Source organism: Archocentrus centrarchus, chromosome 11 (assembly GCF_007364275.1).
Source record: "Archocentrus centrarchus isolate MPI-CPG fArcCen1 chromosome 11, fArcCen1, whole genome shotgun sequence".
Taxonomy (NCBI): Eukaryota; Metazoa; Chordata; class Actinopteri; order Cichliformes; family Cichlidae; genus Archocentrus; species Archocentrus centrarchus.
Window position 1 is genome coordinate 21,962,780 of NC_044356.1, and position 17,210 is coordinate 21,979,989.

At 40.7% G+C, this 17,210-nt stretch overlaps 1 protein-coding gene across 4 annotated transcripts; it reads right to left on the reverse strand.

Moving 5' to 3' along the window:
* Positions 1–617: 617 nt before the first annotated feature.
* oxnad1 (oxidoreductase NAD-binding domain containing 1) lies at positions 618–16,971 on the reverse strand. Of its 4 annotated transcripts, none has more exons than XM_030741883.1 (8): positions 16,829–16,971; positions 16,414–16,526; positions 11,545–11,611; positions 11,298–11,401; positions 5,409–5,550; positions 1,611–1,856; positions 1,384–1,492; positions 618–1,192 (listed from the first exon to the last, which is right to left on the reverse strand). In XM_030741883.1, exons 2-8 carry the CDS (start codon positions 16,518–16,520, stop codon positions 1,035–1,037), a joined length of 933 nt encoding a protein of 310 aa, XP_030597743.1. In that variant the 5' UTR covers positions 16,521–16,526; positions 16,829–16,971; the 3' UTR covers positions 618–1,034. The 4 variants fall into 4 exon arrangements, with proteins under 4 accessions (XP_030597743.1, XP_030597742.1, XP_030597744.1 ...); XM_030741882.1 differs by having other exon boundaries at positions 11,545–11,614; XM_030741884.1 differs by lacking the exon at positions 16,829–16,971 and having other exon boundaries at positions 11,545–11,630; positions 16,414–16,528.
* Between the last annotated feature and the right edge of the window lie 239 nt (positions 16,972–17,210).

Genomic DNA, 17,210 nt, shown 5'->3' on the forward strand with positions numbered 1-17,210 from the left:
AATATGTGGAAAAAAATAAAAAAAATGCTTCGATGCAACTCCATCGAGCTCATCGATTAAAACAATTCTAAAACCTGTGATTCTTTAAATAAAAGTATACTGAATGTAAACGCTGTGTAACACTTCTGAGATACACTAATGTGCAGTATAAAACAGTACAGATTGCTAATGTTTGCAATATTCCTGCATTTCCTTTAAAGCAGCCAATATGTCTGCTATCACTTCCAAATCTCTCTTATTACAGTGTACCTCGCACTTATTTCATCAGTGCAGAAACTATGAAAAAAAGTGTCACCATTTTACAAACTATATTGTATTGGACTATTTTCTATCCAGGTGTCACACAGTGTGCCACATAACCCCTCAAAAAAAATCTGTCAATGTAACTTTACACTAAACAGGTCAATCTTTCAAAAAAAAACAAAAAACTAAAAGCTTATTTCCAAAATTGTCAAACTAGTTCTTTAAGACATGTTCACATAGGTGCCAAAGGTGTTGCTACAGAGTTTGAGTGCTTCAATATGGGTGCATTAAGATGTGGCAGTCCTAATGCACGTGTATGGAGGAAGAGTTCTGTTCCAAAATTAAAATCCTTCTAACAAGCTGACTTTTCAATGGTGCAATCTACAAACTTTCTGGTGAACACTGTGATGCTAACTAATCAGTTTTTCCACTGAAAACCTCATTAGGTTGCATCACAGCAGAGGTGTATGCAAATGTGAACAGATCTGAAGGTGCACACAAGCAGAGGGCACTGGAATTTCACCTGGTTTCCAGGTTATACTATAGGAAATAAAAATAATTTATATCGTCTTTGTGAGTCAGCTGCTAGCTGAAGTGTGGGCGGTCCCAGCGGTCTATCACAGATCAGGCACAGGTTGCAGTGGAAAGGATCAGAGGATGAGTGTACTCATATACACAAGCACTCTGGATCACTGGGAGATTTCGCTTGCTTTCCATTCTCCGAGAGGTACACCTTCCCTTCTGATGAAAACAAAAGGGAAGAGTTGGTTTCTGGGAATTGTAGAAAGTCCCTACCACCACTTCTCAAAGAGGATCCTGTCTTTCGGGAGGCCGAGGTCCATGAGGGTTTTTGAAATTGCTTCAATCATTGGCGGGGGTCCACACAAGTAACACAGTGTTCTTTGTGGGTCCACATGTTTCTGCAACACCTCCTCTGTGATTCTCCCATCTGATGAGACACAAGGGAAGTACATCAATTAATCAAGAAGCGGTGCTGCGGCACCTATTGCTTCTCAGTCATCTACGTGAAAACTCTGCCTGTGATGACACAGATAAATCAACAAGGACAGGCTGTGGTAGAATGTGACAGTCACTCAATCATCTCATCCAAACAAAGAAAAGAGAATGTGCAGTATTTACGGTTGACAAATGGCAGGAGGTGTGGGTCGACGTCTGTGCTCTGTTGCGTGACGTGGAGGTCACAGGAGAACTTATCAGGAAACTCTTGACACACCTCAGTGATAGAACTCTGGGAGCAGAGAGGATCAGATGTCATACAATTAAAAGTTTCTTTAAATAATAAAAAAGAAAACCTGCCCATACATTTCACACATGGAAATAAAAAAAAAAGAAAAAAAAGAAAAAACCTTAAACAGCAGCTCCTGGGTGTTCCTGGCGCTGTAACAGAGGTGGGCGGAGCCAATGTTGTAATCCCGGCCACCTGAGGCTTGGTTGAGATGCAGCAGATCTGCTGTGTGCAGCAGAATTGAATACAAGGGATTGATCCCCACGCCTCCAGCCACCAGCAGCAAGTCCACAGAGGGGTCAGAGGGCGATGGGTCAAAGAAGAAGTCCCCACCGACACGCATGGCCACTCTGGAGCCCACTGTACACTGAGAAGAAGAGGAGCAGACGGAGAAGTCAGAGGGGTTTGAAGCAAACTGTGCTAAGCCAGCTAACTATCACTGATAAGCAGCTGAAATACACATTTTCTGAGACAACAAACTATGTTGGAGACTAGCCTCAAGAAACTGTAAAAAGCCAATTTTAGATCAGAATACATTCACACAACAAACTGCTGTACGAGAGCAGCCGATTTTACAAGTTACAAAAGGCCTTTTGAAGTCGAAGAGAGCAGTAAATGTGCCTTTATCTGCTTTAGTACACATGAGCACTCGCCCACACGATAATGCATGCACTCTTAATCTGCTGTGATGGTCCCTACACTATCCTTGTAACACAATATCAAACAAAAGGATCATAAAGTGATCTCAGCTCTGATAGATGTAAGTCTCAGTACACTCGAACACACATTGCTAGCTCCTATTTACACACAGCAGAGTAGCTCAAAGCTATTTTTTTGGGCTCGTCATCAAACAAAGAAGCTGCTAACAAACATGTAGACTACAGAAAGGGAAAGGCAAAGCTGGAAGAAAACACTGTTAATATTCATACAACTACCCGAACCAGTGGAGTTTGAAAAAGAGGATACATTTATTATCTACATATTTGCCCCATTCCTGATTTCTTAGTTTCTTATCAAACTCATTTTATTATTAGACGATAATCCAAGTAAATACAAAATGCAGTTTTTAGATGATTTCATTTATTAGGGGGAAAAAAATCTCTCCAAGCCTACCTGGCCCTGTGTGAAACAGTAATTGCCCCCCATTGATAAATCATGAATTAACTGTGATTAACCACATTTTTTTTGGAAAGCTGAGTTCAATTTCAGCAGCTACACCCAGGCCTGACTGCTGCCACACCTGTTGAATGAAGAAGTCACTTAAATAAAACCTGTCTGACAAAGTGAAGTAGGTCAAAAGACCTCATCACATGTTTGACTGCACACCAGTGCACAAACCAAGGATCATAAAGACATGGATGAGCGAGTTTGGTGTGGAAGAACTTGACTGCTCTGCACAGGGTCCTGACCTCAACCCAACACAACACCTCTGGGCTGAATTAGAGCAGAGACTGCGAGCCAGACCTCCCCGTCCAACATCAGCCTCATAAATGCACTTCAGGAAGAAGGGTCAAAATATCCCATAAACCTTGTGGAATGCCTTCCCAGAAGAATTGAAACTTTTATAGCTGCAAAGGGTGGGCCAACATGGGATGCTACCAAAGTCCATATGCGTGTGAAGGCAGAGTGAATCCTTTTGACAATAGTGTATATACAGTGTATAAAGCTGCTGATAACCGCAGCTTCACATTTAAAATGTTTTATAATCTATATACATGCAGTACTATAATAACTTTGCCTGCATTCACAGCTCAAAATGATCTTTATTTATCTTTTAATCAGCCCTCAGTGGAGCTCCTCAGTTCATCTTCTGTCCTCAAGCAAGCTGTTTTAACTCCTCTCCCTTTAAGGGCACCCTCCTGTGCTAACAGTAGGAGTTGTTTATCTGAGATGAAAATTAGCACCATCTACTCTTGTTGACATCATCCAGAGCCAAGAGTGAAGAAAAAAAAAAGAAACTGTTTGAAACTGAGCATTTAGAGCAGTCCAAAGCCTTTCAGCTCATATTTGCTAACCTCGTGGTGTGAAATTTTAATGGTGGGTTTAAAATTAAACCCACCATTGTAAATAAATAAATGAATAAATAACAACAAATAAGGGAAATTATAATAGGTCCGCATTAATATTTGCAGGCAGTCTTCATGGTGTACACACACAGTGGTAGTGATAAGGATTTTTTTCCTCTGAGTCCATTTTTTCTCAGTTGACTCGCGTCTCTTCTGAAACCTATTTTCAAGAGTCCAAAGCAAAATGACATGTCCAAATTTTCCAGGCCAAACTGATGCCAAAGGCATAACCAGAGAATCGCCATATTCATATGCAAAGCTGTGCTGTGCACATTGCAGATTTTCTGGCTGAAGAAGATGCCTTGAAAACAAAGATGTTTTGAAATAAAGCAGTGAAAGGAATACAGGTGTCTAATAAATCATTTTATGTTATTAAGAACAACATAGCTCACTGCTGGCAAACAGCAGAGGTACCTTCTTGTTAATATTTCACAACTTAGCAACAACCATGGCTAGGCATAACTGGCAGGGTGCAGAGTGAGACAGAGCTCACCGTCTTGTTAAAATAATGCAAACACTGATGTGAATAACAATTCGTCTTATAGCAAAAAAATTAGACAGAACATGATTTTGAAGCACTAGTTAACATGTGTGTAACTGTACTGTTTTGTGTTGGTTATAACAGAAAAACCTCGGGCCCCAGAAGGTTGTTATAACAGTGTTTGACTGTTAGTGAGAGGTCACCACTTAATCTCCTTCTGTGATTTATTCCACGGACCCCTGGGTGTTTTCATCTGAAGCACGAAAAAAGATCAGTTGAGTACGCTGTCCTAACTTCCATTCAAATGCACAGACAACTATTCATGTACAGAAACAGTATATTCAACACTGAGTGCATACATGTTTGCCTGTACCCTGAAATTCCAGTTCAAACTTGCTATGTGGCAATGGGACTCAGACAGAGGGAGGTCCTAGGCCACTACTGAGTGTCTGGAAATGCTTGTGACTTAGGGGGAGGCTTTGGCTGGGAGTGTTGGGGAAGGAAATGAAGTTGCATTATTTTAGCTTAGATTTTTTTTTTTTTTTTTTTTAAATACGTAGTAACTGAATAATTCCTCGATTTTAAGCCACGGGCTGAGGAAGGGCCTACGGAAAGTGTACAAACCTTGATTTCAAGTCCACTTTCCTTGAAATCCAAAGGCAAAAATCCCGTCTGGTTTGGTTGCCATTTTTCCTACTACAGTCAAACCTGATACGAAAACAGCCTTGCTTCCAGGCCAGACATCCTGATAATGTTATGTACCTACATACATGAACTACTTCCTGGATTTGAGGTTTGGGTTTTTCCAGTGGGTAGAAGGTGACCTGACATTATAGGGTGTTGTCTAAATGCAGTGGGTAATACACTACATGTTATACGACTGGCGTTGTCAGCTGATGGATGAATTGTTTTCAGAGATGGACGTTTTCCTATGTAAGCCTAGGCAAAATGCATTCGTCTAGAATGGTGCGGACGTTTTTGTGGTTTTGGAAGGTTGAAAAACACACGTCTGCCACTTAGAATTTATTGGACATTTTCTGGGGTGAACTTCTAGTTCCAAAATGCGTCCAGTGACAACTTCCATATGTTCAGGGACGCATGGATGCATCACCCCCTGACACACAAACATCAAACAAACCGTAAAAACATCTTGCTCTATTTAACACTCATATGATTATGTCGCAAAGTTCATTTCAAAGCTATAACACCTCAGCTATTCGTCTACATGAGGATTTTTACCTTTTTTTCAGCCTCTCACCCAAAAGCACAGCAGCACTTTGCTCTTTCTTCTGTTTAATAATACTGCTTTCCAAACACTGTCCTATAAAGCTGGATCTCTGCCTATCACAAAGGATGCGACTATGCTACTCACCACAGTGTGGACCCAGTGTGCTGGTGGGTGTTTGGTGTACTTGACAGCCAGTTCAACAACTCCTTCCCTCTGCAGCAAACCTGGGCTGGAGCACATGGAGAAACCTCCAGTTTTCTCCACATCAGGGATAAAGACATCCACCCTGCACACACACACACACACACACACAACAGCAAAACACTGTTTAATCATTCAGTTCATTGATAAATTACATTTATTGATGTTTGAACTTGAGTCAAGAATGATTTCACATGTGCACCATGTGACTCAGGGGAGGGGATGCTGACAATGAGTTGGCCAATGGTGATATAAGCCTTAGTGACTTGCAAATGGCCAAGTAAGAACAAGGAATAAGAAATGCTAAAATCATAATGAATATAAACCACTGAGAATACTGTCACTTTCTGTGATCAACATAGAAGAAAACCTCTTGTGGAAATCAAGGACAACAAAACAGAACCAGATGTAAAGGCGCTTAGTTTATTCAAAGTATAGCATCTCTTTTTTTACACACAGTCACATCTGTCAATCAATAAGAACAATAGAGCAGTCACAGTGGAAAACGCAGCGCTAAACAGCTGGGCTAATGTTCCACCAACACAATGACCTACTGTTAAACCAGAGAGACCCTCAGAGGCATCATAAATATGGATCTGCTGTGAAATCATGCACATATGTTCCAGCCACCTCCTCCTTCTCTTCCTCCTCTCCCACCTGGAGATGAACAACTAAACAGTCCCTTTTTTCTTAACCTGTTAACTGGCAAGGGCCCGCCCACGGGCCCTCTGTAGCGATTTCCGACTTTGAAGCCTCATAGCGTCACAGTAACGCTGCCGTTCGCCCTCACGATGCTTTTATATGACAGACTAGACCCTCAGAATTCGATTGACACCTCATTTAGCCAATCATGTTATGAAATGGATTTTCCAGAGCCAATAATATCCAGAGAGCGTCATGTGACATTTAAGGACATGCCCCCAAATGTTCTCCAATCGTTCTTATTGGTCAACTCTAACCTGAAATCTAAAACCACAGATGGATAGCCAATAAAATTCCCGACACGTGGGTATATGGCACTATGGGGTGTGTTTTCACATGAAGGCATAAACTCCCTGCGTATTCAGTGCGTATTTGCTGCGTCCTCCATGCGTAAACCAAACAGGAAGTAGGAGTCTATGCGCTGACGTGCATAAACAGTATTTACAATGTTTTCTCTCGGCAATGGATTGTCAGAATGCATCAAAAACAGACTACATTTATTCAACGAAGTGACTAAATGACTCACGAGAGTGGATTATTTTGTATTAGAGAATGTCGTCGCTGATTTGACCAGTTTTATCGCTGCAAATGAACACCTGTTACTCAGAAGGCAGAAGGTAAGTTTTTATTCTCAGCTCGTCCTCGTATTATATGCCGTTCTGATGTAAATATGTATGTAATGCTGAGCTTGGCATGCACCATTACACAGAAAATATAACCGTGCGCCGCTGTGGCGCCACTTATATTGTGTGTTTGCGTGGGCGCTGTATAGTGGTGTGATTTACGTATTGAAATGTGCCAGGTGTTTGGGGGTAGGGAAAGGTGTACTGTAAGTATCGATTGGGGGTTTCGCGGGCTTCTCTATTACGTCAGCATCACCCGATAAAAGGGCAAGGTGAGGTGGACAACGTCTCAGAGCTTCATTTGAGATTCGTCGTGATCGCATCGTTGTTTTGGAGTTTTGCGAAATGGCACAGCGGGCCGCCGGCAAGACCAAGTTCAGCGCTCAGGAGGTTGTGGAATTGCTCACACGGAGAGAGAGCGACGTTTCAGCATCAGACTTTTTGGGTTCAACTGATGATCCAACATCAGAAGAAGATTTGTTTTCCGATGGAGATGACCAGTAAGTGTCTAAAGTTTTACCAGTGGGGGGGGGGCGTTATTGTATGGGAGGAGGTTGTACATTTTGTATCAGACAAGGACTACTGGGAGGATTGTGTGGTTTTTATTTTATGTGTGTATGCACTGTCTGCATTTACTGTAACTTTTTTTGATATACAATGTATTTATTTGTGTGTGTAAGGGAATCACTGAAAAATGACTGGGTTTTTGGTGCATGAAGGCCTGACATTTTCCTTCTTTTACAAATTAGGGGAACCTCTGATCATGAGTGGCAGCCAGCCAAGAGAAGATGGTGGAAGAGGCTTCTTCATCTGATGAAGAGGATCTAATGCCTGTTACAGCACAGGCCAGAAGGGCCAGTGCACCACATGTGACAAGCCATTGTGCTTTGTCCCAAACAGAGACTGCTATAACCAGTGGCACATTGAAAATTCCATGTGAGGGGGGGTGGGGGTAGAGCAGAATAATTGTAAATAGTTGCAGTTTGCTGTGCTGTGTTTTTTTTTTTTACATTACTCTGAAAAATAAAATAGCATTTACAGAAATGGTGATTTGTTTTGTGACTATTTTTTTTTTTACAATGTACAATAGTGTCATTCATATTTTATTGGATTAATATGGCTTTATTTATGATTTATTCAGTAATTTTGTGTGTAGTACAGGATTCCTCAGGACAGTATCTTTGATTAGAGCCCTCATTGATGACTGTATGTTGAAGCATTGAGGAGTTACAGCCCTTTAAAATTTGCATGTCAAAGGGGGCTTAGATGCGGCACTTGGACTATCCAAATGGCACATGAGAGAGCACGCCAGGGCATCAATGCACAAAAACCTTTACAAAACAATAGGCTTTTGTGCTATCTTGATGAAATTCGAAATGCACGACAAAAAGACTTCATTCTACAGCTCCAATGTATTTTCCAGTCGTTACCTTCTATATTCAGTGTGTAGTTACATGATAACAATCAGGAAAAATCTAGGCGAGGCAAAAATTGTCTACTTTTTCTGTGTTCCAAACTTAATAGCTACAAACTCATTACAGTTACAGTGCTTTTGACTACATAAATGAAAAATATAGGTTGTCTGCTTCGCAAAGACACTAAACTTTTGTGTGTACTCCAAAGAGTTCAGGAACAGCAGCTGATTTAATTTGGGTATGCTTTTTCAGGCGTTTTTTGTTTTTTTTAGCCGCCAGTTAAGTGGTTAAAAAACACTGCAAGTCAAGAATTTCCATCTATTTACATTCATTATCAGTCGCTGCAGGGCAACTGGCTGCCAGTTTTATTTCTCACCACCGCCCACCAACAGTATGGGCTCATGTACATACTGAATGCGCACGCTACACTAATTAACAATGGCAACACTGACTGACAGACTGGGATTCAGGGAATTTAAAAAAACAAAAGCGGGGGGTGGGGGTGGGGGGGTCTGCTTTCTTCGAAGAAGTGCCTAACCTGCTGTTGTAAAAGTCTCTTCAAGTCAGACTAAAAGATAAACAGCTCCTCGTGTTATGAATCAGTCAAAAAGTAAACCAATGTCTCAAGTCAGAACTGCCAGCACACGAGCGAACCCAAGGACGATAAACAGCTCCCCACATGAATCCATCTATTTTGGTTTATCCTCGTCTGACACAAGGCTGTAAATGATTAAAAGGGTCTGCTCCTTCCTCTGGTTGATGGTACTGACCGATTTGGGGACTATAGCTCAGATTTACTGCATGTTTTGCAAGAAGTGCTTCGGGGAAGATGAATCTGACACAACCCTGCCCCCATGTGGTGATTATTGGCACTACAGAGATTAAATGACTGAAGTTAGCCAAATCAAAATGATTGATTAAGGAGGCTGTAAGTGCTGTTACTACATTCAGCGTCTAATGGCACTGTGAAGAAAACAGAAATACTATTAGCTGAAATTTTAGTCCTGGACCAAATATACTTGAAATTACTTTCTAAAAACATTCTATTTAATTTATTGTCTACTGCAGTTAGAAATCAAAGAAGATGTGAGTGTATCCACTAGTTTTAATTCAGTTATTTCCAACTTCTTTAGAAAGAGAACAGACCTTTGTGTGTTAATGGATATGTTTGCCATATACAGCACTATAATTTACAACTGAAAGCAAAATCTCTGGCCCACATTATCAGGCTGCAGTCCTTAGTCATGTTGATAGAGACGCAGCACTGGTGCCTTTTGTTGTCCTTGGTGGTTATAAACTGACAGATGCTATAAGGACCCAGTTTCAGCAGCCAACAATGCTATTTGTACCTGCGATGGAAAAGCCAACGTGGCTACTTTCCTTCAGTCATATAGCACAGCAGGGACAAGCACTCTTATGACTTGAGCCAATAATGCCGTTTATGCCCCGTCAAATATCAAGACCTGTGTAGATTGGTTTGTGTGTATATTTCTGTAAAAGTCAGCATGGAAATCTTAGTAGGATGAGCCCAGTAACACTTCTTAATATCACTATCCGCACATCAGTCTGCAATGCAAGCAGTTACATTAAAGAAGAGGCGAACACAAGATTACTGATGTTGGATGTCCCAACACCACATATACCAAATGGTATATATGGTACACAAATGTTGATATATGGATGCTGATATACATATGTGAAGGCAGATATATATTATATATACATGTGAATATACAAGTATATGTAAAAGTATATACCTAAATATATAGTCTAAATAGGATTATTTTTTAAACGGCATAAAGATTACGTAGTATGCATCGCAGGTAAGTGATTGTATGAGTGAATCAATGGGTACATGTATGCATAGGTGTAGATGAATGTATGAATATACATATAATTGTATATGTATAGTTATGAATGTATATGTATGTGTATATGGGCCGTTGGCAGGTTATTTAAAATGAAGATGACTATTGCAATTCATTAGACAGGAAAGAGAGTTGCTTTTATATAATCAAGTAACACTATATTGGGTATCCTATTTTATTTTGTTTATATTTACCCCTGACAGATTTTTTTTTTTTTTTTTTTTATATTTGAAATAAACTTATTCAGCTGGTGATGCAGAAAATGTTTTTATACTTGATGATACTTGCTGCCAAGTCTCTTTTCCATTGCTGGATCTGCAGCTACTACAGCACAGGAAACACACCAGGTACTGATGCCAGTACCTGTTCAATCAATAATATTAATTTCACTTTGATCTGGAGACAAACTAAAGCAATTTACACCACTCCTTTATTAGGCTGTGGGACAGTGAACCTTTAATCGTTAAATATATATCCAGTTTAAAGTTACAACGCTCTAATGTGCAGCAGCACAAAACGCACACTCCGCAATAAAATAATTAATTTGAATTAAAATGTTTATTTTACCGCTCTGTGTGATAAATCACCAGATTAACAATTTTCTGCAGCACTCATCTCTTTTATTTGCATTTTACTATTAGACTTTTAAACACTATTTTATCATCATCATTGTCGCCTCTGATTGGAGTAAGAGGCACTCTACTCTGTATGGAAGACGGGCCACATCCTGTGTGAAATGCCCCTTTTTTGTGAGCTTTAATGTACCCTCTCTTTTATATTTATAACCCACTCTGGTACCTTCCACCACTGAGGCACATGCTTTTAACTGACACCATGAAGTAAAGAGCATCTCTGCGTGAAACAAAAAGAGCTGTAGAGCTGAAGGGGGCGGGGGGTTCATGGTGGTGGGTTTAAATGGCAGACTAGATGATATGTGACTATTCTCACTTGGGTACAAACAGACAAGTTTAAATGGCAGACTAGATGATATGTGACTATTCTCACTTGGGTACAAACAGACACAAGTTTCTGAAAAGTGCACAATAACCCTCGTATTGTGTGCATAGTAGTTTGATGTGAAAAATGCTGATTTCAGTTCTACCTTCTGTTATTTATTTATTTTTAGGGACTATACCAGTCATCTGATGTAAGCACAAGCCTGGTTAGACAGGTTACAAGTTAGTTAGCCTGATGTGGGGGAAAATCTAATGAGAGTCTACTCACCACTGCCCTGCTTTGAAGGTGAAGTCTGGATGGACGGCTATCCTCAGTCTTTTTACTGTCTCGGACTCGTTTGTGATTCCACATACCTGAGCTGGATACAGAGTCTAAGTTGTACAGCCAGTTAAAGACACACAGAGAAGAGTTCGGTAGTGGGTTAATAATCTTGAGACAAACAGTTGATGATAGTGTGGCACAGTTAACAGACACCATCCAGATTCAAGTCCTCAGCTACAGACTACAGACTTACATTTTGTCTGTAGTTGTTCGCTGTTCTCTCTAGGTGGTCCATTTGCCTTTTGGAGGACATATTTCTTCTACTAAAAGGGAAACAGTCTGAATGAGGAAATACTGTGTCATGGAGCGAAGAACAACAGAGCAGACATGTGTAATCCCACCACCGCAAACAAGAAAAAAAAAAAAGTAAAAACGCAAGTGGAATTTGCCCCCACTATCAACAGCGAACCATAAAGTTAAGGATCCAGTTCATCCACATAAAAAAAAAAAACAAACAAAAAAAACAAACACATTTTCTCACTAACCCCTTGAACCACTGCAACTCGCACACTGCGCTGCGAGTAGGGCACAAAGTGCAGGAGGGGGCATCAAAACAGGCTAATTAGCATCGATCAAAAATAATCATAAATTCAAGAAGAAGCACATTAGGCACCGTCAGACAATTATAAGCAACATAAATGCTAAAATGAATTATGGTGCCCCCCTGCTTCATCTCTCTGTGGTTTGCAACAGCCCTGCTGCCAGCTACCACAATGTGCACACAGATTTATTAATGACAGTCACGAGTAATGAATGCAGTCTGGGTTTAACAAAACAGGAGCTGAAGTTGTGCTTGTTGCATACTGCTGTCTTTCCCCTGAGTTTATTAAATGCCTGCAGATTCATAGGATTACTTACAGCAGCAGGATCATTAGTGTGTACTACTACACCCTGCTAATACAGAGTAAGATACAGTATTTTTTTCTTATATCAGATATTTATTATTTTTAATACAATTTTCTCTATAGTTTACAGTGTTTGGATTACTGCATGTGTCTACATGGATGTGTTACTGACAGGTATGTATAATTTTTTCTGGTGGTTAAGCAAGCTGTATCCAGAGGTGGGAAGTAACGAAGTACAAATACTTCGTTACTGTACTTAAGTACATTTTTCAGGTAGCTGTACTTTACCTGAGTATTTATTTTTCTGACTACTTTTTACTTCTACTCCCTACATTTTTACATAAGTATCTGTACTTTCTACTTCTTACATTTTCAAAACAGACTCGTTACTTTTTAACACATCTGAGAAAAGTTTGCATTTCCATCAAACATCAAACGATCTGAGCCTAAAAGGAGGCAATCATACTGGCGTATCCTCCGTCACTTATCGCATACAAAGGATTAAATATGCAAACCCATATAATTTATGTCTCATTTATAGCGCTACAATCAGGGGTCACAGCGAGCCGGACCGAGTGTGTGAGTTGAGCTCATGGGACATAAACAGCTTAGCAAGCGCTACTGAAGAGGAGCAAGCATAAAGGGAGTAACGTGTGGAGGGTAAATGCAACGTTTCTAAATGCTCAACAAATATCAGCAAACACACAAAGTGTGTGCAGTTTGTCACACAGTGTGTCTGCTAGCTAAAAGAAGAGCTGCTGTATTTCCAGGGAGAGCAAAACAAAGTGAAGTATGCTGACTTTGTGTTATTCAAAGATTGCATGAAAATACTGCAGTTTAGCACATAATAAACAGGTCAGCTTGTACTGTATTTACAGTAAAGCTCTTTGTTGGTGCACAGAGGCTGTGTTCATGGTCACAGTTACAGGTTACATCAGCGCAGCAGAGATGAGTTTGAATCAAAGCTGCTGATGCTGAGATTCATTCACTGAATCCAACATTTCTGCAGCCTGTATGCTGTCAGTGTAGGGGATGGAGATCAGCTCAGACAGCTGTGAAATACTGGGTTACATCTTTGTGAATTCAGTTCATCCACACAGAGCAGTAAGCCTCAGAGCAGCAGGTCAGCTGATCACAGCCTGCACACCAACATCATTTACTGGAGCTCACAATAGAAAGTTGTGATTCTTCTCCCCATGCAGAGCCACTACAGCTGATCTTAGGGTTCCTCCACCTTCTGAATCCCACTGTAACCCCTGAGTATCCTCATGTTTGTGTTTAGGTGGAGGCACAGTCACCCTCTATGGAGGACACTGAAAAGATTCAAGATTCAAGAAGTTTATTGTCATGTACACCGCAAAACACTGTGGTTATGCTGAGCAATGAAATTCTTACTTGCGACTGCTTTACAAACAATTGAAATAAGCAACTAAGTTAAAATAAAATTTAAGAACTAGTATATTAGGAAAGTAAAAGTAGAAAATAAAAATAAATAAATAATAAAGCAAGTCCAATATATACAGATATATACAGATGAAAGAAAGGCAGGTAATCACAGTTTGGTAATCAGTCAGTGGTTCAGTAGCCTGATGGCCTGTGGATAGAAACTGTTTTTTAGTCTGGTTGTTCTTGCTTTTACACTCCTGTAACGTCTGCCAGACGGCAGGAGTGTGAACAGTGTGTGCTGTGGGTGGGTACGGTCCTTGATGATGTTGTGTGCCCTCTTTATTACCCGGGTATTATAAGTGTCCTGTAGTGATGGGAAGGCAGCTCCACAGATGAATTGTGCTGTTTTGATGACACGCTGGAGAGCCTTCCTGTCCTGACTGATGCAGTTTCCATACCACACCGTGATGGAGTTTGTCAGGATGCTCTCCACAGTGCATCTGTAAAAGTTGCTGAGGAGCTTAGGGGATAATCCGAATTTACTCAGTTTCCTTAAGAAGAAGAGTCTCTGCTGAGCTTTCTTGACAGTCTGTGTTGTGTTGTAGGTCCAGGTGAGGTCTTCACTGATGTGGGTGCCAAGGAATTTGAAAGTCTTCACTCTCTCCACCTGAGTCCCGTTGATGAATAATGGAGCATGCTGGTCTCTTCTCTTCCTCGGGTCAATAATCATCTCCTTAGTCTTCTCTGTATTTAAGGAGAGATTATTTTCCTGGCACCAGGACACCAGCTGGGCCACCTCTTCCCTGTAAGCTGCTTCCTCTCCCCCAGTAATCAGCCCAATGACGGTGGTGTCGTCAGCAAACTTGACGATGGAGGTGTTGCTTTGGGAGGGGATGCAGTCGTAGGTGAAGAGGGTGTACAGGAGAGGACTAAGCATAGAGCTGTGTTTAAATTCCCTTTCACAGCTTGGCTCCTACATAACAGATTCAAGCTGAGTGCATTCATTAGGATTAAATTTTAGATTGGAATAACATTTGTATTCTCATGTATTATTTTATATTATTACAATAATATATAATGAGGTTCAGTTAGCTTTACAGAAAAATAGTTGGTAGAAACGTCCTCCAGAGAGCTACTTTTACTTTCTTACTTTGAGTACATTTCAGAGCCTGTACTTTTTTACTTTTACTTAAGTAAAGAAGTTGAACCAGTACTTCGACTTTTACCAAAGTATTTTTTAACACAAGTACTTGTACTTCTACTTAAGTATAGAATGTCAGTACTTTTGCCACCTCTGGCTATATCTTTTCTTCTCGTATTTGTTTTTTCATAAGTTAACAAATGCTGGTTTGATTAGGGTTATACCTGCAACCTAAGAGTTGCATGTACTTACACATTTAGCACAATGGCAGGATTTTTAATAATTATTCCTGACTATCATTTATTCCCGGCACAGATTCATGATCAGCCCAGACCTAACGCAGGTCATACGCTGTACATTTATACACCTCAGGCAGGTGAACTGTAGCACAGAAAGTCACAGCAACCATCCTCAGGTTGAATCCTGAGCTTCATCGCAGATATTTTAATGTCACTAAAGCTCTTTTGTGTTTACTAAAAGGTCAAAAATATAATTCTTGAAGTTTTTTTTTGGCGATATGACTGAAATGTTAGAGGAACTGGACAATAGAAACTAGATACATTAGATTCCCAGTACTGCTGAGGTTTTATATTAATATCTTCTCAAAGTGGATGTGTTTTTAAAAAAAAAAGAAAGAAAGAAAAAAAGACTGGTAACTTTGTTAAATAGTTAGCAGCTTTCACTGTACCTATTAAATATAGATCACTTCCTAAAAGTCCAATTCTGCCCCCCTGCACTTGTCCTATACCTATGAAATGCGTGCTGGATTCGCACCAGTGTATCAAAACTGTGATCCTTCAACTTGATGTTACAGTGGTAAAGTGGGCAACATCACAGCATGGAACTCTGGTGAATGGAGCGGGTGGTGAGTGCTAATTGTGTTTTTATGGTGAAAAAAAAAAATTCAGTTGTTTTCAATGCGTATATCGCCACATCAGCGAATTTGAGCTGTTTGTAGCTTAATGTTCTCCCTTAGATGTCTTCAGACCTTACAGCAGAACTCTGAGTTGACTGCATCAACCTGGGACTGAATTCATGAGCGTGCGCCCCACTCCTCACATGGACTTTTGATTGTGGACGTCAGAATGGTCAGACACCCACCCATTCATATGTATGGGTAAGTGGGTCCAAACCTTTGACTGGTACTGTACTTGAAAAACTGTCATAACTATTACTAGGGCACACCTGAGGACAGAATTCCATTCCACTGCATGCAGATGTGATGTGAATGCCAATAAGGAATCCTTGAAAGCTGCTTAGTCGTAGCTAGAGACCCCACTCTTACTTCCTGCAGTGATCCTCCACATCAAAGTCAGGAAAGCCTTTATCAGAAGCTGGTATTTGCTCTCTGCACATGTTCAAGAGCCCCGGTTAAATCAGAGTTCACAGTGGCAGCGGTCATAATGGGACTTACAGAAGTGATCTGAAAACAGCAGATCACGAAGAGGAGATGGAAAACACGATAACAAAAGGTGTGATCTACCATTCTCCAGTTTGTTCTTTAGGTCTATGGATAGTTTAAAATTCAGGTGTTTAAATTTGACTACATGGGCTCTGACTTTCTGCTGCTGTCCTAATGCAAGTGGAGGGGAGATGGGGGATGAAAATATGTGCAACTAATCCATTAAGACTCTTCTTCGCCTCATGTCTCTGACACAGCAGTGAAAGAACCGGTGCAGTCCAAACTCACCTCCTGGTAGAACCGGGGCCCAGCACCCTGTACCTGAGCAGACCGGCTGTAGGGCACGGCAAACTGAAGCTCCGGGCAGCGGCGGACAGGAAACAGGGGACGCTCATCGCGACCTGCGTTCACGTCAGAAAACAGCAGAAAACATCTTGAGTTAGCTGTCAGAGCCGGAAGTTGTAACGTACGCTTAGCATCACATATTAGCAGTGTATACATCCATCTTTGTTTCTTTTCAAATTAATATGCAGCTCCGTATATTAAAATAAGTCTGCTTATTTCCAGTGGAGTGGAGTGATGTGACCTCCTCCTCCATCATGCGGCTGATGGTGTGGTTAGACGGCTAGCTAAAGCAGCTACTAGCGAGTAAATGCCGGTAAAATGTATTACTTGAGACAACATTCTCATTTATTTTTCTTACCTAAATAAGGCAAAACGCTGCTTCTGTCAAACGATGTTGATATTTGTCTCCTGTACCTTCGAGATAACCTTGGTGGTCTTATGATTACATGACGTTACAAGCGACTTCTTCTGCTACACGACGTGCCTGGATTTGTTGCAGTAGCGCCCCCTCTTGGTGACTGGCGTCAAGCGCCTGTAGACCAGAACCTGCATTCCTACTTTAAAAACAACTGTGCTCGCCACATACTCCAAAACACGCAATATTAATCCATGAGACGTCAATAGATGAGCAAAGTTTTGTGACAATTTAAAATGACCACATCTTATTGTGGTCTCATTATGTTAATTGTAACTTCTTCACCAAGGTTTTACCTTCGCCGGCATAGGTACCATAAAGGATT

Coding starts and splice junctions, on each gene's coding strand:
- oxnad1 (XM_030741882.1), bottom strand. CDS start 16,520: ATGAGCGTCCCCTGTTTCCTGTCCGCCGCTGCCCGGAGCTTCAGTTTG. Junction 11,615..16,413: donor GGCCCCGGTTCTACCAGGAG/GTGAGTTTGGAC, acceptor TTTCCCTTTTAG/TAGAAGAAATATGTCCTCCA. Junction 1,493..1,610: donor CCCAGGAGCTGCTGTTTAAG/GTTTTTTCTTTT, acceptor CTCTGCTCCCAG/AGTTCTATCACTGAGGTGTG.